This window comes from Diplotaxodon limnothrissa, linkage group LG20 (genome assembly GCF_057381915.1).
Source record: "Diplotaxodon limnothrissa isolate DT_005_m linkage group LG20, D_limnothrissa_male_GT1.1, whole genome shotgun sequence".
Lineage (NCBI taxonomy): Eukaryota > Metazoa > Chordata > Actinopteri > Cichliformes > Cichlidae > Diplotaxodon > Diplotaxodon limnothrissa.
In genome coordinates this window covers 26800406-26828047 of record NC_140615.1, presented here as the reverse complement: position 1 = coordinate 26828047, position 27642 = coordinate 26800406, and the positions used below count along the sequence as shown (strand labels likewise).

At 39.7% G+C, this 27642-nt stretch overlaps 3 protein-coding genes across 4 annotated transcripts; all 3 read left to right on the top strand.

The window, feature by feature from the left end:
• Window positions 1-740: 740 nt before the first annotated feature.
• slmapb (sarcolemma associated protein b) lies at window positions 741-8661 on the top strand. Of its 2 annotated transcripts, XM_085344855.1 has the most exons (10): window positions 741-790; window positions 1089-1148; window positions 2986-3114; window positions 3239-3313; window positions 3411-3713; window positions 4034-4304; window positions 4471-4642; window positions 6526-6660; window positions 7497-7584; window positions 7984-8047. In XM_085344855.1, exons 2-9 carry the CDS (start codon window positions 1097-1099, stop codon window positions 7578-7580), a joined length of 1221 nt encoding a protein of 406 aa, XP_085200981.1. In that variant the 5' UTR covers window positions 741-790; window positions 1089-1096; the 3' UTR covers window positions 7581-7584; window positions 7984-8047. The 2 variants fall into 2 exon arrangements, with proteins under 2 accessions (XP_085200981.1, XP_085200982.1); XM_085344856.1 differs by lacking the exon at window positions 7497-7584 and having other exon boundaries at window positions 7984-8661.
• Window positions 8662-13490: 4829 nt separating this feature from the next.
• abhd6b (abhydrolase domain containing 6, acylglycerol lipase b) lies at window positions 13491-18681 on the top strand. Its single transcript, XM_085344645.1, has 8 exons — window positions 13491-13627; window positions 15092-15248; window positions 15580-15693; window positions 15791-15923; window positions 17388-17545; window positions 17730-17784; window positions 17864-17964; window positions 18502-18681. The coding sequence occupies exons 1-8, from the start codon at window positions 13503-13505 to the stop codon at window positions 18679-18681; spliced, it is 1023 nt and encodes a 340-aa protein (XP_085200771.1). The 5' UTR covers window positions 13491-13502.
• A 294-nt stretch (window positions 18682-18975) lies between these two features.
• On the top strand, window positions 18976-26076 carry kctd6b (potassium channel tetramerization domain containing 6b). Its single transcript, XM_085344725.1, has 3 exons — window positions 18976-19114; window positions 22740-22841; window positions 25365-26076. The coding sequence occupies exons 2-3, from the start codon at window positions 22815-22817 to the stop codon at window positions 26049-26051; spliced, it is 714 nt and encodes a 237-aa protein (XP_085200851.1). The 5' UTR covers window positions 18976-19114; window positions 22740-22814; the 3' UTR covers window positions 26052-26076.
• The last annotated feature ends 1566 nt before the right edge of the window (window positions 26077-27642 follow it).

Here is a 27642-nt window from a genome sequence, read left to right as displayed (position 1 = left end):
GAAACAAACACCCTTCACCCTTTTATACCTCCCACTGTAACCCCTCCTATTTCTGTCTTGGGATTGTTTTGATTGTTTTTACCTCTCTCACCATAATTTTAAAGCCTACTGAAGAGGCTAACACACAGTCCAATAAAGTAAGAAATCACTATAAGATACATAAATTATCCCTAAAGATTATACATGTAAAATTACACCTTTAGAGTCCGGTGTATATCTAACCCTAAAAGCCAGTAATTGGTATAAAGTGAAAACCCAGTGAAATACAGGACAAAACAAGAGAGGAAGTGAATGCAAGAAACACACTCCTACGCTGGCAGTCCCTATTCACTGCCATCCTGTAGGTTTTTACATCAGTACCAACCAGCCAGAGAGCAGCTCAGCCCCCTGAACAAAACCTCTCTGTGTCAGTATGCAGCTGCAGCTTCCGAGATGCCCTACTTGGATACATGACCCAGTGTGGAGGGGCTGAGGACCTGAGCCACAAAAGAGGGGGGGGATCAAATTTTTAAGGACGCCCATCTGACGCGTCTCTAGTGTAGCATTAGGATCATATTTAAGCTACTTTACTGTTTACTTTACCCTGTTTAATTTTTCCCCCTCACTGGCTTCAGCCCACCAATAGCAGGAAGGTCTGGTACAAAGTGTCTGTCATCACTGTCCACCCCCCTCAAGTTTGGACTGGTCCGTTTCGCATCTGAACAAACCTCATAGTTGGAGAAGAGTTCTTCATGTCAGGGACTGCTGTAGCCTCAGCACACTGATTACCGCAGCTCCTGGATAATCTAAGGTAATATTTTCCTGTTAAGTTTTATTCTTAACCCCTTCATTAATTATTTTACTGTAACATACTCCTAAAATCCTTCTTCCCTAGCAGCTCTCTGCACCTGTCTCTTCCAGTAGTATTTGTGTGTTCAAACATTTTTGTGTTTACAATTAAAAACATCTCAAATCTAACAGTGAGAAAAAGAACAAAAGATTTTGTCAGGTCTGTTTGGGGTCTTTTTAAGCAATATTAATTTCATTTAAAGCTTTCTTTCTTTATCTGTGCATGTGATATGTCTTGTTTTTTTGTTATGTTGTTATAGATAAGAAAATGGATGAGAAAGAGCTGAGTGATCCCTTGAATAACGTATCTGTGATTAAAGGTAAATATAGACACCACTGATTTGAAGTGAATGACTTTGCATTGTTTTGCTCCTCTAATGGCTCCTACCTGACACAGCACATCTCGCTAACTGAGTGTGGAAAGGGGGGTGGAAAACCCTGAGTCACACTTAAAATGAGTGTCTGGCCCTGTAAGGACAGCTGGATGGCTTTTAGAGCTTACAGTGCTGTAGATGGCCTTGTTTTAGAGGCTAGTGTCTCCTGTGTCAACAGCTTATTAGAAGATGGAGTCTCTTTGCACAGAGGGCATGTCAGCTGACTGATGTGTGTTAGCTATGACATTTAGGGTGACTAATAAGAATAGAATGCAAAGGACAGCGCAATGGTGGCGCAATATAGCGAATATGAAAATCGACGGGGACATTCATAGGAAAAAGTGCAAGTACGTTGGTGACTGAATAAATTTTGCATGATGAATGAATTTGTAATGCTTCACTGCACAATATATAGGGAGCACAAAGCAAACAGTGTCCTCACAACAATAGTGTACCTCAGTAATTCAGAGAGATGAAGATATTTGAGATTCAGCTGCATAAAGAATATTTGTTAGCTGTAAAATGATCTCCCTTTATGATCAGCAGTTTAAAAGGAATACTGTAGACTTTCCGTGCGAGTGGTGCTAACCCCCTGATTCAGTTAAAGAATGCTGTCACATTCAATGAGAAGGAAACAGACAGCAGGCGAAGATGGGCCACGATGGGTCTAGCCTTCAGCACCGGAGCTAAAAAAAGACTTTCTCCTCAATTTTTTTCTTTCCTGTCGTCACTTGAGGCAGTGTGATGCTCAATATTCCCAACTAGTCTGCAAGGTATTTTTACACACAGACTAATTCCATTACTATGCTGTCAGGTGTCATTCTGTGACACTAAGACATTTTTGCCGTAATAACTAATCTCGCTAAAGATAACATGTTGCACCCTCATTTGAAATACCCTTTATTCCCTGTGCTGTCTTTGTAGGGCATTCATCTTTCACAGAAAGTGAATACAGATTGCATACTCACAGGGTGCCCACTCACTCGCATATGAAGGAACACACAATCACACTGTCCCCCCATGCTTTGTCTGGCACACAGCGGGGTGGTCATGTGCTCGAGTCAGAGGGTGTCACCAGCTCTCAGCCTTTGTTTCACACCGCTTCATTTTAGGGACACTTATCAATACCGCCTGCTAACATTTTTACAATCATGTGGATTTTCGTGTGATTATGTAGCCATGTTTGATGGATGTAGACACAGTTTTCACAATAAATATTGGATTTCAGGGCAGTTCAGGTTCTGGTGCGTCTCCATTTATGGTGCACATGCTTGACCTGTCCCCTGCCAAATGTTCGTTCTGGGATGAGGTCATCTCTTTTCCTAGCTGTGGTAGATTAGGGGCTCGAGATATTCACTAGGCATTTGCAAAGCACAAGTATTTGTGGAGCCTGTTTCCACCTCCAGGAAACACAACAGACCCTTGACAACGCTGGCAAGCCTATTACCTTTGTGCATTGTTTAGGTACTATTAATGAGTAATGTAGAATCGCTACAGACTCATATGTGACTGGGGTAATGGATAATTTGGAATGAAAAAAGTGTAGATAAGACACTTGTTTCTATTTCTGGGTTAGCAATTATTTTATGTAATAGGCCCATTTTGAATATCTTGGGAAATCATCTAGTATGTCAGTCCTGGTTAAATATTTGGGACTGCAGTAAAAGTAAAACTGTCAAACATTTCATTATTTTTGTAGTTTTATGGCAAATGTATGGAGCCTGTCCATGTTAAGATCATGATTCTTCTAACTGGGATCCCCATTTTTTTTCTTCTTCATTAGATGATCTGACCAAGGCAAAGATGGGCTCCTCTGGTGACTCTGAAAAAATCATTCAGCGCTTGACTGATGAACTTCGAGAGGCCAAGGACCTAGCTAACACAGAGAAACATAAATGCATGGAGCTACAAGGTGACACGCCACATCTCCAATGTTAAATAGGACCATCCACTCCATTTTCTATTGCATTCACACATGTGTGCATGCACCCAACACCAAATAAATGACATGACTTGTACAATTAAATGCTGTGTAGGTATCCTGGAGGAAGAGACAAAGGAGAAGAAAAAACAAGCTGATGATTCTGCCAAACAGATAAAACTTCTTGAAGGTACATCTATTTGTGGATTAGAAGCATATGCATAATATTAATCTTTTTTTAAAATTGACACTGTCTCTAATTCAAACACTGACTCCGGTTTGGACAGGTCAGCTGCGGCAGCTCCATGATGAGATGGCTGTTCTCAGAGAGCAGATAGACGTCTCCTCCAGCTCACACGATGAGCTACAAAGCGCACGTGATGAAGTGAAGTCGCTGAAACGTGCCCTGGAGGCAGCAGCTGCCGAGCGGGACCGTGACGTTGCTGCCGTCCAGTCTAACCTGGCGACTGTCTCCAATGATCTGGACAAATGGCGTCAAACGGCCAACAAGTACGAGCGTGAGATTGACAACCTGCAGCGTGACCTTCAGCAGCAGAGCAAGCAGTGGCAGAAAACTGCAGAAATACAAGGTACTACACGGTGCCCCTGGTAGTTATAAACGCATGAAATGGAGCATTTGCACTGAAAATAATTCTTACATGGAAATGAACTGTGTATTAATAAATCAAATAATATTACCATTCCTTGTCCAAGACATGAGGCCTACTCGCTCTCTATGTATTTTGTTTCTAACAAGCAGACTTCTCTTCATACTTGTACACTGGTGAATCAAAGTATAATTAAAAACATGTTTTTTGGTAGTTTTTGCTTTATCTGTAGGCAAATCAAGGACATACAATCTGTTAAAAAACAGCATTGTTACATAAACCTTGCTCGTTTCTTTTTACAGCCAGTGAACTTCAGTCCATGCAGGTGGAGTGTAATGGCCTTCACAAAGAATGTTCTGTTCTTCGATCTGAGAAACAGGATATCGTAAATAAGCACCAGAAGGAAAAAAGCAGTCTGCAGAGTGAATGTGCTTCCCTCAGGGCTGAGAATGAGGAACTCCTGAAGACTCACCAGAAAGACAAAAGCAACCTGCAGAGTGAATGTGCAGCACTGCGCACTGAGAAGGAGGCAGCCCTGCAGAAACAGCAGCAGCTGGAGAAGGACCTTGCCAGGTCGGTGCACTGATCTACATTACTGGGAGCTCTTACCCCCACCTTCGTGCTCCCTCTGTCTCATCTGTTTTAATCAGCACCCACGTGTTTTGATTTACACGATACTACATAATTTTTTTCTCTCATCTTTTACATATTGAACTCAGTTTTGTTTTGCTTCTGGTAGTTTGCGTGCCCAGAACACTGAGCTGAAAAATAGCCTTGGATCCCTTGAACAGACCTGGCAGGAGATGGAAAAGAGCCAGGTAGCCCTGCAGCTCCAGCACCAGCAGGATAGCACCACACTGCAAACCCAACTGGATGAGGCAGACAGCCGCAGCAAGGCTCTGCAAAGAGAGGTACGCCCCTCAAAAGTTGAGACATCAACCTTAGGTGTCCAGTATCTTAGTGGGTGTCATGCAGATGAATACTTCTATCTCAAATGTGAAAAGTGAACCCTCTCTGACCTGGATGGCTTTTAATACAGTCCTGCAACTGACAGGCCTTATAAGCACACACATGTTTTACTCATTAATGCTGTCCAAATTTGATTTGGACTTCAGTCCTGTTAGTTTTCACTTGAATTTTTGCATTTTAGTTTTTCTAGCTAAATGGTAGTGGTTCTGAATGTATATCTGTGGCAGAACTGATCCAGTTTAGAGGCTATTGGAAGACTGTAGCTGCTGCCAGTGTGCTGCTGACCGTGCTGCTTTAGAGGGCCAATGCTGACAAGCTGTTGCAGTATTTATGAAATTACTTTGGGACACTGTGGGAAAGGGGAGGTTTTGAAAGAAAGTCAAATTACACTCTTATTACAATAAATGGCAAGTTACCACAAAGCCTAGGAGAATTAGAAATACAAGGACAACGTATTATCAGGATAGTGGAATATAACTTTAGCAATATTACTTATTACATTTTAGATTTACATTTAACTTTTTTAGGCAATGTAAAGTCATAATTTCTGGAAAATTCCCAGTTCTCCCATTTTTTCAGTGATTTAAGTTTAAATATGAACACATCCTGGCTATGATAACACATTAGTCAAAACTTTTTATGTTGTTGCTTCGGTTTCATGGTCAAACTGCCATTTGACTAAAAATCAAGACTCAAGAACATGTACTTGTAATTGGTGCTCTGATATGATGCGCTTCTCAGTTTTGTGTGATTTAAAGTGAGCAAATTAAAATCACTTGATTTGTTTTTGGCATTATTAGCAGTTGCAATATCCAACAGAGTTACAAGAATCTGGTTTTTACTCAAATTATTAATGCAGGACAGTAAAATCAATGTGGAACTCAAATAACTTTGAGCAAACTAAGACTGAAGTGTCTTGAAGAAACCTTTTAATGCTTTCATTTTATTTAATCTCATGTAACATAATTTAAAGAAATTTGCTGTTAACAACCAATTTACAAAAGAAGTACTGCAAATTGTTGCCATTCAGGACATTTACAGCTATATGAGACGGGCAGCTGTTCTCAAAGTCGTCTACTCAAGGTACTTTATTGTATTTCTTCTCATCATCTAAGATTGCGCAGAAATACCTCATGATGGGATGATGAGGACAACTGCACTATTTTAGAAAACTCACATTCTCCCATGACTAAAAGTGTCTCTGAGTGATCATTGCTGAGAATTTAGAGCTTTCTATTTTGAGACGATGTTGGCGTCATCTAGGTCAGAACAAAGTCACATCCACCACAGTTGAATGGTGAAGCCATCACGGAGCCTTAATGACTTTCTCTGAAGCCTTTAAGACACTTGTGTCAATAAATCTATGACTCTTACTGACATTATAAAGAAAGTCCATGCTTCTTCCCAAAAAAACAACAACAACGAAAAAAGATCCCACCCAGATAGTTCACAGGTTGCTGCGTGCTGTCCAGGGGCAATACCTACTCTAGGTTTGTATGGGGATCACTGGCTGCTGTCAGTTAATGAGGAGTGGCAGTGCTAAGTAGTAGAAAGCATAGTTGGGTCATCTTTGACACAATGAATGAATGAGGGGGGGAAGGAGGGAATAATGTTGTCCCTTATATAAGGACTGCACCTCACCCTAATTAGCTCATGTATAGAAAATTCAGCAGTTAAGCACTGCAGGAAAGACTGGTTTATCTTGTAAATGGCAACAGAAACTGTTCCTCAAAAGCATTACACAATACCATCAAACTAAAAACTTTAAATTAATCTAAACTGATGAGTGTATATTTGAATTAAATGTTTAATTTGCTTCGTGCAGTACGAGGAGGCTAGGACGGAGCTGTCAGACCTCAAGGAAAAATACGAGAAGGTTGAGCAGGAAAAACAATTGGTTACAGATGAACTCGAGGCATGCAGAGCCAACATGGAGGAACTGCAAGGAAAAGGGACAAAGGTGAGTACTCATCTATCAAACGCACAGCAAAAACAGGAAGGCATTTTACCCTAATATATGAATGGCATCGTGTATAATGATATATAACAGGTTTAAAAAATAATATATTGAGTGTGGAAACAATCATCTGCACTTTTATTTTCAGGGGCAATAACTTCTTTAGCAGTTTCTGTTTTGGGGGGGGCATGGGCTTCATTTCCAATGTTCCCCTTTTGTTCAGCATCTGTTTGCGCAGCATCTCCAGATATAAAAGATGAATCTTATTGTAAGATTCACAAATATTATCTCTTTTTTTATTTTAGCACATATGCTCCCCTCTAGTCATCCAGTGTCTATTAGTGTTGCTTTTATGGGCCATTCACACATATGGATTCAAAAAGCTGTGCCAGACGGCTGCTATTTGGTAGCTAAGCTGAGGTGAGAGCACCATGCAACTGTATCACTTCCATTTCAGATAATGGACTTAAATGCCAGGCATACCTGACAGCTTAAATCTTCAGCAAATACAAAAAGGTGGGAAAAAAACTCAGCAAACTATGCTGTACAGCAGGAGATAAACATGACCGTGTATAGTAACACTGATATGTAGGATGTCAACTCTGTACTAAACACAACACACACCGGACACACAACTACGGATTTATGAGGCCATAAAGGTCCAGCTCCTTTGTATCTGTATGTGTGAACTAACAATGACACACTGACAGCCGTGTGTGACTGAGATTTGTATAAATACTAGTTACAGGCGTAGAGAACTGACTGAGGGATCTAATAATAAACCAACCAAAGTATGTCCCATTGCAGTTGATTACTATAATATCCCTTCCCTTCTGTAGACATCCCTATTGCTGCCTGTTCAAGCCATAGTCATCGGCCTTATCCTGGCTTTGCTGTATTGGTGCTTCGGCGCATTGTGGTAGCAAGGTACACATTACTCCTGTCAAGTTGGCCTACATCTTTTCATCCTCATCAGTGTCTCTTAGACCATTGCATGATTTAATCAGGTTTTCCTCATTCCCGAGAATGCCTTCCTCAGGGGAAAATCCCCCAGGAAAAAAAAAAAATTCTTCAGAAATCTAACCTCTCTAATCATACAGCTTCAACATCTGACATCTGTTTGTCCTGCCTGGATGGCTAATGCTTAACAACTGTTTCTCACAGTTGGTGTTTGATAATGCTTATCTTTATCTGCAAGCGCTGTTTGTATTTGTGCACTGCCTTGATCTCAGTGGCTCCCTCTGTCAAAGCTTTGGTGATCCAAAATGGGTGCATGTTTATTTGCTGTTGCTCAACTTTCTATTTCTGTGTTGCCACTTATTCCAGAAACTGTGGATGATCTGGGGGCCTGTGGTTGCTGTGGCTCTGACAGCTGTGACTGCTGCCGTGCTCTTCAGGACCTGAGGGCGACTCATTCATGCATACACACGCACCCACCCACCCACCCACCCACGCACACACACAAGGGAATCCATATTTGTCTTCAGGTGTCAGAACTTGCCCTCCTTATCATATCTGCACTATTAACTCGGAGGGCTCATATTTAACTGTTTAATTTTTAAGATGCTCTATTTTAGATGGCAGAGAAGTTAATAAAAGAATGTGATTTTTGTGTGCAAAGTAAGTTTGTACGTCCGTTATTTACAGGAAGTCTAGTCAAGTTTACAGTTTTGATTGGGAATATGGATGAATGTAAAAAATAAATAAATATGCCACAAACTCAACTAATTATTAGTATTTATGATAATGTTTTAGGTGGATCACTTGAGCTCTAAATGTAGCACTTCTATGTAATTGTCATAATAATGGAGATTGTCACAATAACACCCCCTAATGGAGTGTGTAATGAAAGCCATAGATGGGTAACTGCATTAGTGATGGGAACTGCAAAGAGTTGGTGTAACTGTTGTCTATGTGAAAATAGATAGCGTTTCAGACAGAATTGAGCTGAGCAGGAGTTTATCTTGTTTGTTTTTTCTCAACAGAGAACCATTAAAGAAAATTGCAGAAACATACATTTAGATCCATTTTCTTCATTTATGTGGCCGTTGTCTAGACTGCAGTTGTACTTATCTGTACTTATCTGTATTTAGTTTCTGCTTTGCTTTTTTCTGTTTTTGTTTGTTTGTTTTGTTTAACTTTTCATTTCAGTTTTATGATCATGAATGCTAAATTAACTTAAGGGGCAGGGTTGCTGAAATTATTGCATGCATGGGGAAACCTAAAATGTATAATTAAACACATAGAGTCATTTCATTAGGCACACCTGTTCACCTGCTCGCTAACACAGTTATATCATTAGCCAATCATGTGGCAGCAGCTCAGTGTGTTTAGGCAAGTAGGCATAGTTAAGATTACACGCTCAATTTCAAACCAAGCATATGAATGGCACAAAATGAGCTGCAGAGAAAATGCCTTGTTGAAGTCAGAGGGTAAGAGGGCAACCAGCTGTTACATCTAAGGTATGCAGAAGAACATCTTTGAATACACAACATGGTAAAAAAAAAAAAAAAAAAAAAAAAAGGTAAATGGCCTGTATTTGTACAGCGCTTTACATATCCAGTCATCCACCCATTCACACACTGGTGATGGCAAGCTACATTGTAGCCACCCTGGGGCGCACTGACAGAGGCGAAGCTGCTGGACACTGGTGCCACTGGGCCCTCTGACCACCACAAGTAGGCAACAGGTGAAGTGTCTTGCCCAAGGACACAACGACCGACACTGTCCAAGCCAGGGCTCGAACCAGCAACCTTCCGATTACAAGGCAAACTCCCAACTCTTGAGCCACAATTGCCCATATCAAACTTTGAAAAAGAGGAAATGCTACTGTTAAGAAACAGTAAATTTGAGGTCATCCTGATCATTCCTGCAGTTGCACTAATGGGTGTGTGTTTGTTATTACAAATTGGAGTCTGTTGTATATTTATGATTTAAACCGCTCCAGCACCGTTAACATCTAAAGCATCCTCTAATCTCTCAATTCACATGGGTCCATCAAAACTGAACAAAAGAAAATTGGAAGAAGTCTATTCAGACATGAGGTCAGAATTGACATAACTAACGTGAATGGATGGATGGACAGAGATGAAAGCATCAATCCACCGTGTCTTGTACAAGTAGTTGAGATTGGTGGTAGTGGTGTAATAGCTCATTATTTAAACTACAAACTACCTGAATATTGTTGTTGGCCACCACTTGATTACCACACTGTACCCATCTTCTGATGGTTGCCTGTAGCAAGGTAACATGCCATGTCACAAAGCTCAGATCATGTCAAACTTGTTTCTTGAACATTGCGATGAGTTCACTGTACTCAATTTTGTACTCAAATATGGACCATAATCTCTGACTAATATTTACAGAACCTTGTTGAATCTATGCAACAGGGAATTCATTCTGAAGACAGTAGAGGGTGGCTTCTGTTTCTCCTAAATAACCATTATCTTCATCCATCCGTTCATTCATCCATTGTCTTCATGTAGACAAATTGCCGGAGGTCATATCTTTTCTGTAGCATTTTAGAATATTGATATCGCTCCTGTCATCCAGGAAGGGTTAAGTTTGGTCTCATATCTGCTGTTTTTCCCTCCCTTTTCTATCACACTATGTGTTGCAGTTGACATTTAAAGAAAATGGTTAATGCTGAGAGTAATGTTTTGTTAGGTAAAAGGTGTGTATCACCTGAAAAGCATGTGCTGTTGTAAAGTCAACATGTAGACAGGCATCAGCCTGCAATTTACCTTCTATTTGCATAGAGGCGTAGAGTGGCAGACGAGACTGATCAGCTTGAACGTCATCCTGTTTTTCAACAAGCAAAGCAAAAGCTGGTATCAATGTGGGAATTAAGACAAAAATCCTTGTACATAGGTCATCTCATTTATAACTAGTCCTGCATTGTATAGGCTGTCATGATCATAGGATTAAATGGATTAGACAATCCTGGAAAACAGGACAAACTATGCCTGATTCTCCCAGAGCTAATAGATTTCACTTTTTTCACTTCTTTTTTTGAAAAACATTTTTGTTTTTGTTTGTTTTTTTCTTTTAAATTAGAGTTTCAGCTTATTCGCCACTTTTTGGCAAAATATACCTGGTGATGTCAACAGGATTATCTCTGCTTCAACTGAACACTACATAGCTGCAACACAGGTTGTGTCATAAACTGTATTTAAAGGGTTAATCCTTTACGGCTAAGGGCATTTCCAAACATATAGTCAGTTTGCTCTGATATGAATCAGATGCAGAGTGGGGGAACTTGTTGTATTTCTCATCAGTTTCATTTCCTTTGAAAGAGGGAGGGGGAAATGTAAGCCAAAGTACATGTAAGAAAACCGCGGGAGAACCTTCACTCTGCTCTTTAGTTAGATGTGTCTATCGTAGAAATGATAAACACAGAAGGCTCAAATGAAGGTGTGATGCTAGTCCAGGTGAGACCATTGATTCTGTTGAGTTTAATTCCTCCACATCCTAGAATGCAAAGTTGGAGCACATCAGGGTTAAACAAGGTTGCCACCACAAACAAACTGTTCCAGAAATTGTGACCAGATGGACCCTCAGCATCAGAGTACAGACCTTGCAGTCTCTGCTGCTTTGATTTTGACTTTTTCTTTTTTTTTTTCCCTCCAACTTTATTGAATTGTATCATGGAAGCGTGACACAAAACCATACAAGCAGAAAATGTACGCAAAAGATACTCTTCTAAAATAGTCAGACAACCCCATTAGTTATTTTCTTCCAATGAATAATTTTACGATTTCTAGTAGTTGTTTATTTTCCATGAAGAAATGTTACTGATCACTTCTGAACTGAGGCTCAAATGAAGGGATTCTTGGTCTTTTAAGCTCCTTCACTAATCGATCCATGCCTGTGTGGTTGTCTTTCTGCTGGGAGACAAACACTCACTGCAGCAACTCCCTTAAAGCAACCCAAACACTCACAGTTACTCTTTAAGGATGAGGCCGAGTGTTTCTCAACACGATCCTATTGGCAAATTTAAAATTTCACAATGAGGTCGTTGTTCCCAGCAAAACAGCTGACCTGTGTGAATGTGTCATCGTGACACGTTTTTGTGTCGCTACATTGCTTTTCTTTTTTTTTGTTCTGCCAGCTTTGCTCCACCAAGTATTCCTCTCAGGACATAATACGACGGCTAACGTGATGTAGTCAAAGCGAGCAGACTGGGAGCATCCCCTCCATCCTATATACACTCAAATATGAGAATCATTCCCATGCAAGGCGAGCCCCTCTGCAGCATTGCCGTGTCCATTTGTTCTGCTCTACTTTGCATGTAGGTCATCTGTAGTGGACCAGAGATGCAGCAGAGTGGCATCTGTGAACTTCAGCCTTTTTACTCTGTAATCCTTGTTTTGTATTGGGTTCAGTTTAAATTTTGACATCGTTTGTGAATAACCACAATGATTAAACCAGTTTACTAAAATCACAGTATAATGAACAGCTCGGGCGTTTTTAGCAGATCTCAGAAGCTGAACGTCACTTTCCCAACAGCAGTTATCAGCTGTTTATTTAACAGTTGTCAGTACTGTGTGCTTTACAGACCTTTAGACTCTGATTGGACTGATGCACACAAGGTGATAAACAGAAAAACACTGCTGATTAATTCTAAATCAGAATCACACCCAGTGTTACTTTGCAAAGTTTAGTTGAGCAGATTTAATCTAGTTGAAAATAACTGGAAAATGTAGTTTTAATTTTTAGGGTTATGATTTATTTTTCTGCTTCATGTTTTTATCTGTATATATTTTTGACACATCTCTATGCATTGGATAAATATAGAAAAATAAATATAGAAATGTACACAGCACTGGGGGAAGTCTGATGAGTCAGCATCAATGCAGTAGGGCAGCATGTCTGCAAAGATGTGATATTCTGTCGCTCACATCTGCAAATGAAATCTGTATCCAATTCCCTAAAAGCCTCAATCCCCACTGAACTGGAAGTGACGACATCTTAAAGTTAGGTCCTCACGACACCCTGTGCAAAGGACCCTTGAAACTTTACCACACACTGCAGGAAACAGTCTGCCTCTATAATGACACCCAGTGGTTAGTTTTAGCCTTAAGCTTCAGCTTGTAATTTGATGTGGCTGTTTGGACTGGCCTTCCTCAGCCTCCACTCTCAGACTAACCGTGTCAGTAAAAAATAGTGAGTGCCACTGCATCTGACCAAACGAGGCACCTTTTATGAAAGTGCACATTTATTTCTGGGATTCGTCCCAGATGGAAGTAAGACAGGTCTGTCATACACACTAAAAAATTATTTTTTCAGTATTTAAAGTCTGATTCAGAACCCCAATTTATCTTGTCTGCACAAAGCTTGGCCTGTGTTCACTTTAAATGATCGACCCAATGATGGAGTGGCCTATTTTACCCCGACGATGAGAATCAATGAGTTTATTCAGAGCAGGCATAATCTGAAACGAATAACTGCCCTCTGCAACAGGCGCTTTTCATTTTAGAAATATTAGTTAACCACTGATACTTTCTGCACATAAAAATAGCAGAAATAAATGCTGTAGAGTGTGCATGCTGTGCACCTATTTAACAAAATCACTTTTGATGCTCCCGCCTGAGATAGAAGAAAGGAGGGGAAATCATCTCAAAGGTAAGTTTTTACAGTTTTTTTTAGCATGTGTGTTTTGTTATAGAAGCGCGCTTTAGTTATTTTACAGCTTGTATCATGTTATTTTGTGCACATGCACATCCTAAAGACATCCCTTTATTTATAGTCTTAACTAAATATGGAAATTATGTGGAATTTATTTAACAGATTTCTCCCCAGAAGGACAATGCGTGAGTTTGTGTTCATTTATTTTCAGTTGAGCCATGGCAGCTGATCTGGATGTGGTGAACCTGTGTATTATTGCTGGAGGAACACTGGCTATTCCCATCCTGGCCTTTCTGGCTTCCTTTCTTCTCTGGCCCTCTGCATTAATTAAAGTGTATTACTGGTAATGTAGATGACTTTCTTGTGCTGTGCTTCAATTTATATTTTATACTATTCTATGATATATTTTTATGTGTCAGTCAGAATGTTTGGTTTGGAATGCTAACTTAATCCAGGATGAGGTTTAATCACATTATTGATGTTTCTATCTGATTGAATCTATGATTTACACTCAACAGCCACTGTTGAGTACAGTAGGTACAGTAGGTACACCTTGCTAGTACTGGGCTGGACCCCCTTTTTGCCTTTAGAACTGCCTTGATTCTTTGTGGCATAGATTTAACATGATGCTGGAAACATCCTTGAAAGATTTTGGTCCATATTGACATGATGGCATCACATAGTTACAGCAGATTTGCTGGCTTCCATTACCCCACTCACTGGGGCTCTATTGGACTGGGATGTGGGGACTGAGTCATTTGAGTATAGTGAACTCATTGTAATTGGAGCCTGATTCTAGCTTAGTGACATGGTGCATTATATTGAAGCTATAAGAAGATGAGTACACTGTGGCCATAAAGGGATAGTCATGGCAACAATACTCAAATAGGTAGCAATATTTAGAACAATGCTCAACTGGTACCCAGTGTGCCAAGAAAATATTCCCCACACCACTGCACAACTAGCAGCCTGAACTATTAGTACAAGGCAGGATGGATCCATGCTTTCATCTTGTTTATGCCAAATTCTGACCATACACTCTGAATGTCACATCAGAAATGGAGACTCATCAAAGTGGGCAATTTTCTATTGTCCAGTTTTGGTGAGCTTGTGTGATTTTTCTGTCCTTAGCTGACAGAAATGGCACTCAATGGGATCTTCTGCTGTTGTAGCCCATTTGCTTCAAGGTTTGGCCTGCTGAATGTTCAAAGATACTCTGGTTGAAACAAGTGGTTATTTTAGGGTTGTTGTTTTTTTTTTTTTGCCTTCCTATTAGTTCAAAGCTGTCTGGCCATTGTCCTCTTACATCAACAGGAAATTTCCACCCAGACAAATGCTGCTCATTGGATAGTTTCTCTTTCTGACCATTCTCTCAAAGTCACTTAATCACCGTTCTGCTCCATTCTGATGTACGGTTTGAGCTTTCGCATCTCACCCTGTGATGGCTGATTAGATATTTGTGTTAATAAGCAGTTATACAAGTGTGCCTAACAAAGTGGTGTATGTACATATTGTATAGTGTACCTGGATTTTCTTTGCCCTTTCTTGTCATGCGCTTTGTGGTTTCTAATTTGGAAAGGTGCTCTAAAGATTATATTCATTTATCAATGACATTGTTGAAAACTGTGGCATTGGTTACCTAGCATACTTTGTTTAATGATATTTCTTGTGTCTTAGTTGCTGTGACTATCCAAGAAAAAGAATCTGCCTCATCATTAATCCTTTAAAGCATTTCAGCGAAGAAAGCCCAGATTTGAATTTGCATGTAAGTCTTTGTAGCTCAGATATGGTACCTGCTTGTTTTCAGGTACTGGAGGAGGACTCTGGGCCTGCAGGTGGGCTATGCGGATTGTGGTGGTTATCGCTTTTGTTACTCCTACAGAGGAAAGCCTGGAATGAGACCTTCGATCTTAATGCTGCATGGCTTCTCTGCTCACAAAGACACATGGCTCACTGTTGTCAAGGTTTGGCTGACACTAGACATCACATTTTACTTCCCAATAGCTCATGGGGCTAACACTCAGCTTAAAACTAGCTAACACTCAAACTTTTTGTCAAAGAAAGGCTGAATGTATGCTTTTAGTCAGACATCTATCCAGTAGAGTTATGCTCCATCAGTCACACGATCCAAGAGAAAGACTGGAATTTATTTCAATTTAAACATTAATTAGAAATGATTTCATAAATACATATTGTGCTGTTTATGAAATTCTTCTTAAAACACCCTTTCTTGGCTTGAATGCATTTCTCATATTAATGACATTAAGCGTTCTTTTTTGTCTTCTGCTGCTCCAGTATCTGCCAAAACATCTGCACATTATGTGTGTGGACATGCCTGGCCATGAGGGGACAACACGCACCAACATAGATGATTATTCCATTCAGGGGCAGGTCAAAAGAATCCATCAGGTACACCCAATAGATAGTTTTTAAAATATGTTGGTGTGTTTGTCAGGTGCCTAAATCATTCCAGTAAAACTCTGTTTTTGTCTTTTGTTCTTCTCAGTTTGTGGAAACCATCCGCTTAAACAGGAAACAGTTCCATCTGGTTGGAACCGGCATGGGGGGAAATGTAGCCGGGGTTTACGCAGCCTGCTATCCCTCAGAAATCTGTAGCATGACTCTCATCTGTCCAGATGGTCAGTCAGTGTGTTTGTGTGTCTGTGTATGCGTGAGCCCAATCGTACTATGCTGTGATGAAATCTGTCTGCTGTCAAGGTCACTTTGTGGGGTTCAGTTCTAATATGGTGAGAAAAAGGGAGTACGTTTTAGAGGGAAGACTTGTTTCGGCAATCAGTGCTTAGAGTTGTGGTAATTCTTTAGGAAATGAAAGTCAGTACACTGTCCTCTGAAGTCATGGAAACACACTTTTGTGTGTTCCTGTGTAAACCATCATCAATGAGCCCTTTGTGCTTTGTCCAAAGAGAGGCTGGATGCAGGAAAGAGTGAATATTTTAACTTTAAACAGGCACTCACATTTCTTAATAGACAGATAGAAAGAAATGAAGGAACTTACCAAAAAAACAGAAAAAGAAGTTAGATGTAGGAAGAGCTCCAACTAAGGACTTCACCTCTGTGATCAAATGGAAATAGAGTAGGGTCCTAAGATGTATAAGATGTAGAAACAGAAAATCCAAAGTTTTTAGAATCAGTGGGTTAACAAAATACAGTTAGTTTTATTCATTTTCTTGTTCAAAATAGAGGTAGTGTAATACCATACTATATTTTAAAAGTTTGACAAAATGGCTAATAAAATTAACATAATTCAACATCATAAAGACACATCCTGACATGCCAGATATATGTGGATTTAACTTAATGCTGTTTTCACAATTACTCAACACAAGTGAGTATGAACTTTAATGTAAGTTTATTTATTAAACACATTTCACTGTTAGCCGAATATGAACAATGCAATGTATGAAAAACCAAGATATTGACAACGTCAGTGTATTTACATGAGGGAGACTATTTAAAATGTACAAAGTGTTTCTTTTATGGTGGTTTTCCGCTTATCCTAAGGAGGAACGTGTGTGTGTGTGTGTGTGTGTGTGTGTGTGTGTGTGTGTGTGTGTGTGTGGGAAGGTGGGGGTGGGGGGGGGGGGGGGGGGGGGTGGATATGGGTCAGGCTAACCAGTAGTGCCACTGAGAAATGCTGTTCAACTGGTTGGCCAAGTGAGCACTCATTCTGCAGCATATGGGCTCTGAAAGTGTGAAGGTTGCTTAGTTTGTTACTTTTTTTTTCATGACAAAAAAATATGTTCAGCTAGACATAATATTTAATTACTAATATAAACCCTACATTCCACCTAAGACTGGATCTGTAATTGGACCCATTATGCAATTAATTTTCCCAGGACGCAACATTAAATGATTGGGACTGGGTTTATTTTATGCCAAGACACGATAAAGACACTGTTTAGCAAAATATAAATCACATTATTGAACAGAGTAAAGGATAAGGTGCAGGAAAGCCACAATTTATTGTCCCCATATGAGGACGGGGGCTCTCTGGAGATTAAATAGTGCCTTTTTAATAGCAAACCGATTAATACAGAGCATGAAATTAACTTTGTGTCCAAAATCATCATTTTATTCTGCAGGAATAAGACATCCATGTGAGACCAAGTTTGACAATCATGTGCAGGACCTGGAACACAGCAATTACACCCTGAACATCCCGCTGATCCCCACTACACCCGAGGAGATGGAGGATATGTTCAAACTGTGCTCCCATGTTCGCTTTAAAATTCCTCAGCAGGTCAGGCCTTAATTTCAAGTATACATTTTTTTTGTTTTGTTTTATGCGCTAATAATTTGCAATCATGATGTAGACTATAAAAATAACAAATACAGAGTAGTAATCGTCTTACTGAATTGCTTTGTTATTCGAAGCTTGGCTTATTTTGTGAACTTTTTGTTAAAGCTACTTTTTCGCTGATTAGATCCTTCAAGGCCTGGTAGATGTCCGAGAGCCTCACAACACATTTTACCAAGAGGGTCAGTTCACTTTGTATTGAAATATTTCAGTATTTTCAAGTTTAGTGGAAAAATTCCAGTAAATTCTCTTTTTCTTTAGTTTTTATGGAGATTGTAGGTGAGAAATCAAGATACGCCTTACAGGACCACTTGCATCTAATAACCACACCTTTACAAGTGATATGGGGCAAACAAGACCAGGTAAACTAACACAATGACTCCAAGTACATAAATGATTACACAGCAGGTTTTGCGTCTAAACTAATCTGAAGATTCATATTCCAGGTGCACACGTGCTGTACACTGAAAGTGGTGGCTCAGGCTTTCTATTAAAGAGAAACTTTATAGAGCAGGGGTGTCAAACATAAAGCTCGGGTACCAGATTTGGGCTGAGAAAGACTTCAGTCTGGCCCACTGGACGGCTTTGGGAAATATGAAGGTCGTAAATTGAATTGCATTTTTATACGTTTTACAGCTTTGGCTACTGATAAAGACTTCCCCCATGGCCATTTATACTTCACCAAAGTAAATAGGTAACAAATTTAAAAAAATGAAATAACAGAGAAGTTCCTTTTTCCCACTATTTTTCCTCTTCGATTAAATTCATAGATAAACTTCTTTACACTGACAAAAAGAAGAGTTTCACTGGTCCACACCACTTAAGATCAAAGTGAGCAGTGCAAAGTTAGTTTGGCATCCCTGTCATAGACATACTGGTAATCATCTGCATTTGCTCAGGTGGTGGATGTCTCTGGAGCGGCAGTGATTGCAGAGACCTTGTCTGAATGCAGAGTGGATCTGCTGGAGAACTGCGGACACTCTGTGGTGATGGAGAGGCCTTCTCGGACAGCCAGACTCATTCTGGAGTTCATCATCTTGCAGCAAAATGCCAGAAGTGGCACAAAGAAAGCCACCTGACCTAAAGACTTTTCATCGTTTCATGTTATTCTAATGCTCCAAGTGCTCCTGCTTTTGTATAGAAGATGCAGACACCTCACAAAAATGTACAATTAAGATAGTAAGAAATTATTGAAGGCTTCCTGCATTTCTTCAGTGTGAATGAATCACATTTCTGTTATAACACAAGCTGCATGACGATAATAAAACGACCATGCGTTTATGTGTGAGCGTGATTCACTGAGAGGCGCCTGCAGCTGCACCAGGACCTCCCTCCTTCTCTTCCTTGATCCTCCTTGTGTGCGCAGTCTTGGTTTAGCCCGGAGCCGAGCACAGTTACCCAGTGCGACCAGCGGTAAACATCAGTGACTCTCAAGCTGCACCGTTAGACACCAACCACAGGCTTCTGTCGCTGAATAAAAACAAACACACAAGTACGCACGAAAGAGAGCAGGTAAGGCATGGTTTTAGCTCATGTGTCACTCACTGCTCGGTCCTACTAAGACCCTGGCGTTAACCTTAGCAGTAGGAGCAGCTAATGGGATGCTAGCTGCGTTAGCTTGCTAACCAGAAGCTAGCAATTAGCTAGATTAGCGGGTTGTATGTTAACTTGTATGCTTTCATTGTGTTTCACGCCACACAGCTCTGTGTATCCGAGCTGGGTTTGTGATGTAGTAACGGTACTGAACTTAAAAATGCACTTCGGGGCTTGCTGTAGCAGCTTGTTAGCCAGTTGGCAGCAAATACTGCAAAGGCACTGTCGACTGGATATTTTAAAGAAACATTGGTTAGCTGGCTTCACTAGCATGCAGTGAACCAATACACCTTAGTTAAATGTTGTAAGTAAAACAGGTCTGTGTGGGCAGTTTTATATAGGGTGCTTATCTGCGCCAGGTTTAAGTTTCAAGTTGAGTGCTTTTGTGGTTTCTGCTATTTAGTCCCGACTTTCATGCTTTGAAAGTGAAATGTTAAGTTTATATTTAAACAGGGAAGCAGCAATTGATAGAACCAAGCCTTGTATTTGCTGCTCTGCAACCAGCCACATTATAGTAGCATAACAAATGAGATGGGGAGTACTAAGGGTTGCTTAAAGGAAATTAAGAATGAGGACTGTACCGCGTACGTTATTTGCCTATAGATGAAAGCTCAGATCATAAAACCAAATTCTGCGAGTATAATTTACATCAGTTACTCTCTTACTTAGAACATTGGCTTACTTATACTTGCTTTATTACTTTAAGTATACAGAAATATGCAGATACTCTAAGTGTCTCCTTGTGGTACACAAGTTGGGAAAGTGGATAGTAGTGCTTTATTATTTAAATTGGCAATTTCCTTTAAATTAACACGCACACATACATACATACATACATACATACATACATACATACTAGGGGTGCAACGATATTCGTATCGATATCGAACCGTTCGATACAGTGCTTTCGGTTCGGTACGCATATGTATCGAACAATACAAAATTTGTAATTTATTTTATCAACTTTCCTTCTGACGATGCTGTCTGTGTTGAGCGCTCAGTGAATCTGCATTCGACTACTCCGCCTAGGGTCGACAGTGCAGCCTAGGCGGAGTAGTCGAACGCAGATTCACTGAGCGCTCAACACAGACAGCATCGTCAGAAGGAAGAGCGCAGGGCAAGCTAGCGAGACAGAAGTTAAGCTCCCCTTACAACATGGACCTCCCCCATGGACCACCCTCATTCAGATCTGGCCTTTGGAATTATTTTGGTTTTCATGTGACGTATGACCCTGAAGGTAAGCGAGTCATGGACTAAAGTAAAACAGTATGTTGGATGTGCCATGCAATGCTCAATTACATGGGTGGGAACTAGTGTGTTAGCGCAGTTAGCTCGTTAACGTGTTGGCCGTCTAGCCCCATGCACGGGGCGATCGGCGGTAGCTCGTTAACGGAGATTTGCCGTGCTGTGGCGTTAAGGTCATTTCAACGAGATTAACCTGAAAGCACTAGTGGGAACACAACGAATATGACTGCACATTTACGCCGACATCATCCTAGTGCAAAGACAAGTGGAAGCAGAAAAAAAACAAGCAAGCATGCTACTAACTTTAGCCGAGTCATTTAGACAGCTGTTTAATATGCTGCTGAGAATATAGCCCAGAAGAAGCGGATAGTATAGCTTTTATTTTGGAAAGAGACATTTCTCTGTAATAAACTCTCTTTTCCAAAGATGAGTGATTCCTCAATCAGATACAGGGCTTGCAATATCGCTAGCCCGACGTCCTGGGGCTAGCGATTTTTTTCAGTCGGGGTACCAAAATCTATCTCTGCCCTGCCCGTCGGGCTTTTGTAGGAAGGAAAAATATATGTCAATGCTTTTGCATTCTTTCGGAAATGTAGCTGGGTAATTATGTCATTGGCATCGATGAGCCACTGTCAATATGTGACATATTGAAATTGCGTTTGAATTTGCGCTTGTTTTTTTGCTTTCACTTTGCAATCGTGCGAACTGTGTATAGAGAGCGACAGCACTGATCTGTGAGTGATGATAATTTGTGCACCAATTCCTCTGACATTGTCTTATTAATCGTTAGCTTACAACGCAAACATGACAAGTGAAATCTCCCGCAGCTTAAACATGTGAGAGGTTGATCGCGCAGAGAATCGCTGAGCTTATGTGAGTGCGTGTGTAAAAGCAGCAGGATATATATTTGACTACGATGACCTGGATGACTGAGAACCTTCACAGACAGATATATATTTTAGTTCTGCTGAGCCAAATAAGACAGGTCAGGGTGAAGAAGTGACAGCCAAAGAAAAGCTTACCACAAAACGGAGAAGTTATGACAAATCAGACTATAAGGCAAAAAGAAAGTGCAGCTTTATGGTTTCATGGACAAAAGAATTTCTGTGGCTGCAATATGATGAGCTAAATAACCAGGGCTGCACATAAGTGGTCCGCAGGTGCGTATTCGCTGTCAAAATAAAAAACACGCACAAGGGTTAGGGTTAAATTTAAAAACTGTACTTTTGAGTTAAAATATATATTTATAATTTTAATAAATGACAAATTAAAAAGGCATGAACATTTTTTTTGTATCGAAAAAATATCGAACCGTGACACCAAAGTATCGAACCGAACCGTGAATTTTGTGTATCGTTGCACCCCTAATACATACATACATACATACATATATACACACACATACATATATATGTGTGTGTGTGTGCGTGTTTGTGTGTGTTTATAAGCACTTCCTTTTTTGGCTCCTCCCTTGGAGGTTGCCACAGCAGGTCATCTTCCTCCATATCACCCTGCTGCACCCTAACATCCTCCTCTGTCGCAGCAGTGCAAATTGTTTTACTACACTCAGTGAATATCAATGAAATACTGTATAGTGACATCTGGTAACATTGTTATTGTCATTTGTATTTCTTTAATCCCCAGTTGATCTTGTTACTTTAATGATGGTTTAAGGACATTACTGTTTTTATAGCGTATTCTTATATTCCCTTTTCTGTTATTCTTGACCCTGATTGGGTACAGCTGGAGAACTATGTAAAAAAGAATAATGTCAGAATTTCCAAAAGAACAGCCAGATTAGTAAGGTTTATGACAACTATCATGAGTAACTGTGGAGGCTAAAACAAAAGCCTGTCATCTCGTGTTTATGCAGAGTGGCTTTTGAGATTATTTTCTTTAAATTAAATAAAATCCATACTTAGAAATTCAGACTTGTGCTGAGCACACAAAGCACTTCAATGCCATGTTGGCTTTGGGATTAAGGTTCAGAGCTTCAGCTCCACCTGTTCCTGAATGCAAATTTAATAAAATCTTATCACAAGAGTCCCAGCATCTACTAACATCCCAGGCTGCTGACTTCACAGTAAGAGGGTAAAGTCACATTGAAAATAACACCACTCAAATCTTTTGCACAGTCTGTTTATTTACGCTTACCCTTACTCAAATAACTCAAGGCATGCACACAGATGCTTAAGTCTGTACTGAAAAACCTCATTTAACCTAGAACAAGACTGTGTCCGTCTTGTTCTGCATATGAAGTCTTGTTACAGCTGATGTTAATATCACTGTTTTCTCACAGGTGAAATCAAAGTGAGCTGATCCTCATTCGTTCCCTCTCTATTTTGGTTCTGGCCAAGCTGCTATTCTTCTACAAATGGATAATGGAGACTGGGGCCATAGGGTAAGAGACACCTAAGAAACCTGACATGTGTCTGACAATGGATCACATAATCACATAAACTTGCTCTGTTGCCACTTTAGCTGAAACTAGTTTAGTCTAATAAAGCAAATCCTGCATTAACCCTTTAAAGCCAGCCGGAGCAGGCACGCTCTGTTTTGCGTAACTATTTTTAAATCCCGGTAGCACTGCAACCATGTAAGCTAGCGCAATAATTTTTTTTGCATATGAAACCGGAGGCGTTGTACTTACATCTTATGCCATCAGCTTGTCCTAAGTCAAAGTTTCCTTCCACATATAGTGTAACAGGTATTACAATTAAACAACATGAGATATGCATTAAATTATTGTCTCGACGACTTTGGACCAGTATCAGAAAGTTCTAGGTAAGACTATGGAGCCTTGAAAGGATCAGCAGAGAAGGAACCACACAATGATAGATAAGATGTGATTTGAATAGAAACTGTATTGAAAGTTGTAAAGTTTACAAACCCTGCCTGTCTAAAGCCGGCTTCCTACAGTGCACAAACGCACATTAAAGGGCCCAAAAATAAAATCAAAACAACATCCTCTTTAAGGAAATTCTCCAAAGAGTTTCAATTAAAGAGCTTCCGCTCCCGTTGCTCAGTCCACTTCTCTTTAGAAAGAGAAATTAGAGTTCCTTGTGTGTGTGTGTGTGTGTTTCTGTCCATTGGTTCTAACACTACCCGGGTAGATTTTTAAAGTGTTAGTCTTATCTGTATCAAGGAAGGTAGTAATAGTCCTGAGGTTCGCTGAAGATGGATCCCACGGCTGGCCACACCGCACTCGGGTCCGTCGACAGTCACTCTCTTGGGATTGGCTCGCCACTGAACCCACAGGGTTCAGATCTCAAATGATCCAGTCCTGGTCAAAAACCAATCTATGCACACAGTGCAGAGTGCATACATTACTATTTTATCTATGCCTTTTCCATCACTCATCTTTCAGTCAAGTATTGCTCAAGTATAACAAATTATTTTAGTTATACAATGTCTCAACCATCATAAAATAACTTGAGTTACATCACACAAGGTCTTAGTGCAACAGAAAATATACCTTATATTTACCCTTTTGGGAATAAATAAACTTATAAGATTCACTCTCCCATATTTATCCTTTTAACAGCTTGCTTTTAACTGTTCTTCTTTTTAAGATATTTCAACTTGAATTATTTCTCAGAAAAATATATCAACTTCTTTAAACATTAACACATTCAACAGAGTAATGAGATCCCTCACATTTTATAATCACATTTTATGAACTTTTTGCATCTTCATCAAATGAATTAACTTCTAAGTCAACAAAACTGAAAGGGTGCATTTAAGCACTACATGACAATATTACTGCTTCTCCAACGTTTTGGAAAGCTAACAAACTCAGATGAATCACAGTAATGTTAGAACACAGAGATCGCTAAGCAGTAGCTTAATACTAGCGGTTAGCTGGGCACATTCTAATGTATACTTTAGCACTTAAAATTAAACATCTGCACATCAGTGATCTTACAGTACTTTAAACATAAATATCACAACTCCGACTGGTTTTGTTTTTTAAAGCAGAAAATATATTAACAGCAGTCAACTACATGTCTTTATGGTGCTAACATTCATGTAGCATCCCTTACCGGAGCTCGTGGTGAGATAGCTCGTCCAGCTGACGCAGCTTCCCACGGCCGTATTTCACAGATCTCAGATCCAGGATCTTTCAGCTAATTTGGCGGTTGCCTCGTGAGTAGCGGTTGCCTCGTGAGTAACGGCTTCCACAACAGGAAATGTTGACTAACAGAAAGTCATCTCAAGGCATACTCGCCTCCTAGCGGCGGGGAGGGAAAATTACACCTCCAACCTTATGCAGCAGCACAACCCACAAATCTGATGTGGGTTACAATAGCTTTGCAAAAACTGCATTAAAAAGCACTTGCAGCAACAAAAACATAATATTCCAGAAACACGCTTTGCCAATCCGATCAGCTATTTGTAACACTTCCTATGTCCATCAGCGTGAACTATCCATGTCCTCCATGTCCTGCCCGAAACCGGAAGTGATGTCATTTTGCGGAAATGTAGTTTTTTACCATCAGGGCCTTATGAGCCTATACTGGTGTTTTTAAAAGTTATGTTTGACTTTATGACTTTGTGTCGTTTCTGGGATGCTTAGGACTCATATTGCACTGCTGGAAATAGTTTATTTTGATGCATATGCTGTTTTTTTTTGCAAATTTGCATTATAATATTTATTTTCGTTTTTCCTGCAGTATATAAAAATTGGTGTATTTCAAAAATAAAACTATGAAGATACTTAAAATAAATTTCGTGTGGTGGGAAACTATTTTGTGCAACTTTGATGTTTAAAAGGTTTTTGATTTATTTTTTTTTGGGGGGGGGGGCTCTAGATTCAGTGACTTGTATTGTGTCCACTCATGTTTTACCATATTTTTTTCATTGTAATTTTTTTTTTAATATAGTTCCAATAGCATGAGCTTGACAGGTTTTTCTTTTCTTTTAGATGACTACTCCTGTTACCTTGAACGTGGGAGGCCACCTATACACCACCAGTTTATCCACGCTGCAGCGCTATCCGGACTCCATGCTGGGAGCCATGTTCCGAGGAGATTTCCCTACAACCCGCGATTCCCAAGGGAATTACTTCATCGACCGGGATGGAACACTTTTCCGGTACATCCTGAACTTCCTGCGGACATCTGAGCTTACCCTTCCTTTGGACTTCACAGAGACGGACCTCCTGAGGAAAGAGGCGGACTTCTACCAGATCGAACCTTTGATCCAGTGCCTCAACGATCCAAAGCCGCTGTACCCTCCTGACATCTTTGAGCAGGTCGTGGAGCTTTCCAGCACTCGGAAACTGTCAAAGTACTCAAACCCTGTTGCTGTTATCATCACGCAGCTAACCATAACTACTAAGGTTCATGCCCTGCTAGAAGGTATTTCTAACAACTTCACCAAGTGGAACAAACACATGATGGACACCAGAGACTGCCAAGTGTCATTCACCTTTGGACCATGTGACTATCACCAAGAGGTGTCCCTAAGGGTTCACCTGATGGACTACATAATGAAACAGGGCTTCACCATTCGGAACACACGCGTGCATCACATGAGTGAGCGTGCCAATGAGAACACGGTGGAGCATCACTGGACTTTCTGCAGACCCGCTCATAAAGTTGAAGACTGAGTTTACGTAGCACAATTGTTATAGGTGACACTACTGCTGGATTTGTCTTTTATATTACGCAAATCATGATTTTAAAAAAGGAAAATCCAGAAAGCAAAAATCAAAGAAGATGTGAATTTGGATTTATTCACCTGTTCGGGGCTACAACTTTTCCTGTGCTATCCCTACACATGTTTATTAGAGTGCAAGGCCTACCATAGAAACATGGGATTTTATACATATAGGGACATTGAATCGTCCCTATACTAAAATAGTGTGGGTAAATTATTATTATAGGAATAACGGTGGCTTTAAAAAGAAAAAAGTCTTTAGAAATGAGGTCATAAAGAAGGTATGATTTGAGTCTGCCTATGCCGAGTACCTTAATAGTAAAAAAAAAAAAAAATGCATTCATACGAAGTTAAGCCACAATTTGTAGAAAAAAATAGAACTGTAGAAGTTAATTTAAAATTATTATTGACTCCAGACACATCACTAAATGTTTTTGTAAGATGTCAGGAGTATACTTTTTATAATACTAATAATATGAATAATAACTTATTTAGCTCAGTAGCTTCTTGGTCAGTTTCTAGTAGATTTTGAAATTAGTCTCTTAGGTCTAGCCCCTTGTATGGTACTATTTCTGAAGCCCCCAGTAGTTGTTGCATGTGTCTGACTGTTTTGTGTATGTATATTGTACATATGTCCTGTGCGCGGTTTAAAATACACCATACTATTACTGTTCATATCACCAGTAATGTTTCCAGCCATCGCAGCCAAAATAAACCCATCTGTGTATTTCATTTCATTAAATTTGCATAGTTTCTCATTTTAACTCTGATGTTTAGATCTGATGTAATTTGTCAGTTCTAACATCAAGGCTCCGTGCAGTCGTGTACAAAGTCACTATAGCTGTTATTTGGAGGAAATACAGTAGAACATCTATGAAACACAATGATTCATCTGAATAATAAAGCGTGTATATGTTTAACATTAGGTGCAATAGTTTTGCAAAAATATTTTTTAAAACTGATTTTCTTCACAAAACAAGCCATCTTGATTTAATTGTATGTTCTTTTTATGTACATTGTAAAACCAAATACTCAAAGTACTTAAATTAAGTAATGTAACTCTTTCACAAGAACCTGCTACTTAGTAAAATTAAATTATATTATTTTAATTTATTTTAATTTAATTGGCAGACCTCTTTGGAAGGGTTTGATTTCTGGGGTTGATTTGACCCCAAACATAAATGACATTAGTCTTTAGTGTGATATAACAGCTGGATTGGTTTAGATTCTGAGAAAGACAATGGAGTAAAAGTAAAATGTCTGTCTTTCATCAGTTGCTCTTCCTGCACTAACATTATGCAAGGTTTAACAAATAAATTTTTATTTTTGGTTATATGTATTTTTTTTTTAAATGCACTCAGTGATCCACCTTCAAAGGGGTTCAAACAGAGCATGCCCAACACATTCTACGCCAGACTTGACAGCAGTCTTATTGGACCGATGATTTTTTTTCCCAAATACTATACAGGTAAGTTTTGGCAGAAATTTTTAAAATTCACAAATGAAAGAGCTTTATCATGAACATCAAACTGAGATTTTGA

What these genes read in the sequence shown, in the direction of transcription:
- slmapb (XM_085344855.1), top strand. Translation starts at nt 1,097, where the DNA reads ATGGATGAGAAAGAGCTGAGTGATCCCTTGAATAACGTATCTGTGATT. An exon ending in TAAATGCATGGAGCTACAAG is followed by an intron (nt 3,115 to 3,238) that starts GTGACACGCCAC and finishes AATGCTGTGTAG; the next exon opens with GTATCCTGGAGGAAGAGACA. An exon ending in GAAAACTGCAGAAATACAAG is followed by an intron (nt 3,714 to 4,033) that starts GTACTACACGGT and finishes TTCTTTTTACAG; the next exon opens with CCAGTGAACTTCAGTCCATG.
- abhd6b (XM_085344645.1), top strand. Translation starts at nt 13,503, where the DNA reads ATGGCAGCTGATCTGGATGTGGTGAACCTGTGTATTATTGCTGGAGGA. An exon ending in AGGTCAAAAGAATCCATCAG is followed by an intron (nt 15,694 to 15,790) that starts GTACACCCAATA and finishes TGTTCTTCTCAG; the next exon opens with TTTGTGGAAACCATCCGCTT. An exon ending in CAACACATTTTACCAAGAGG is followed by an intron (nt 17,785 to 17,863) that starts GTCAGTTCACTT and finishes CTTTTTCTTTAG; the next exon opens with TTTTTATGGAGATTGTAGGT.
- kctd6b (XM_085344725.1), top strand. Translation starts at nt 22,815, where the DNA reads ATGGATAATGGAGACTGGGGCCATAGG. An exon ending in ATGGAGACTGGGGCCATAGG is followed by an intron (nt 22,842 to 25,364) that starts GTAAGAGACACC and finishes CTTTTCTTTTAG; the next exon opens with ATGACTACTCCTGTTACCTT.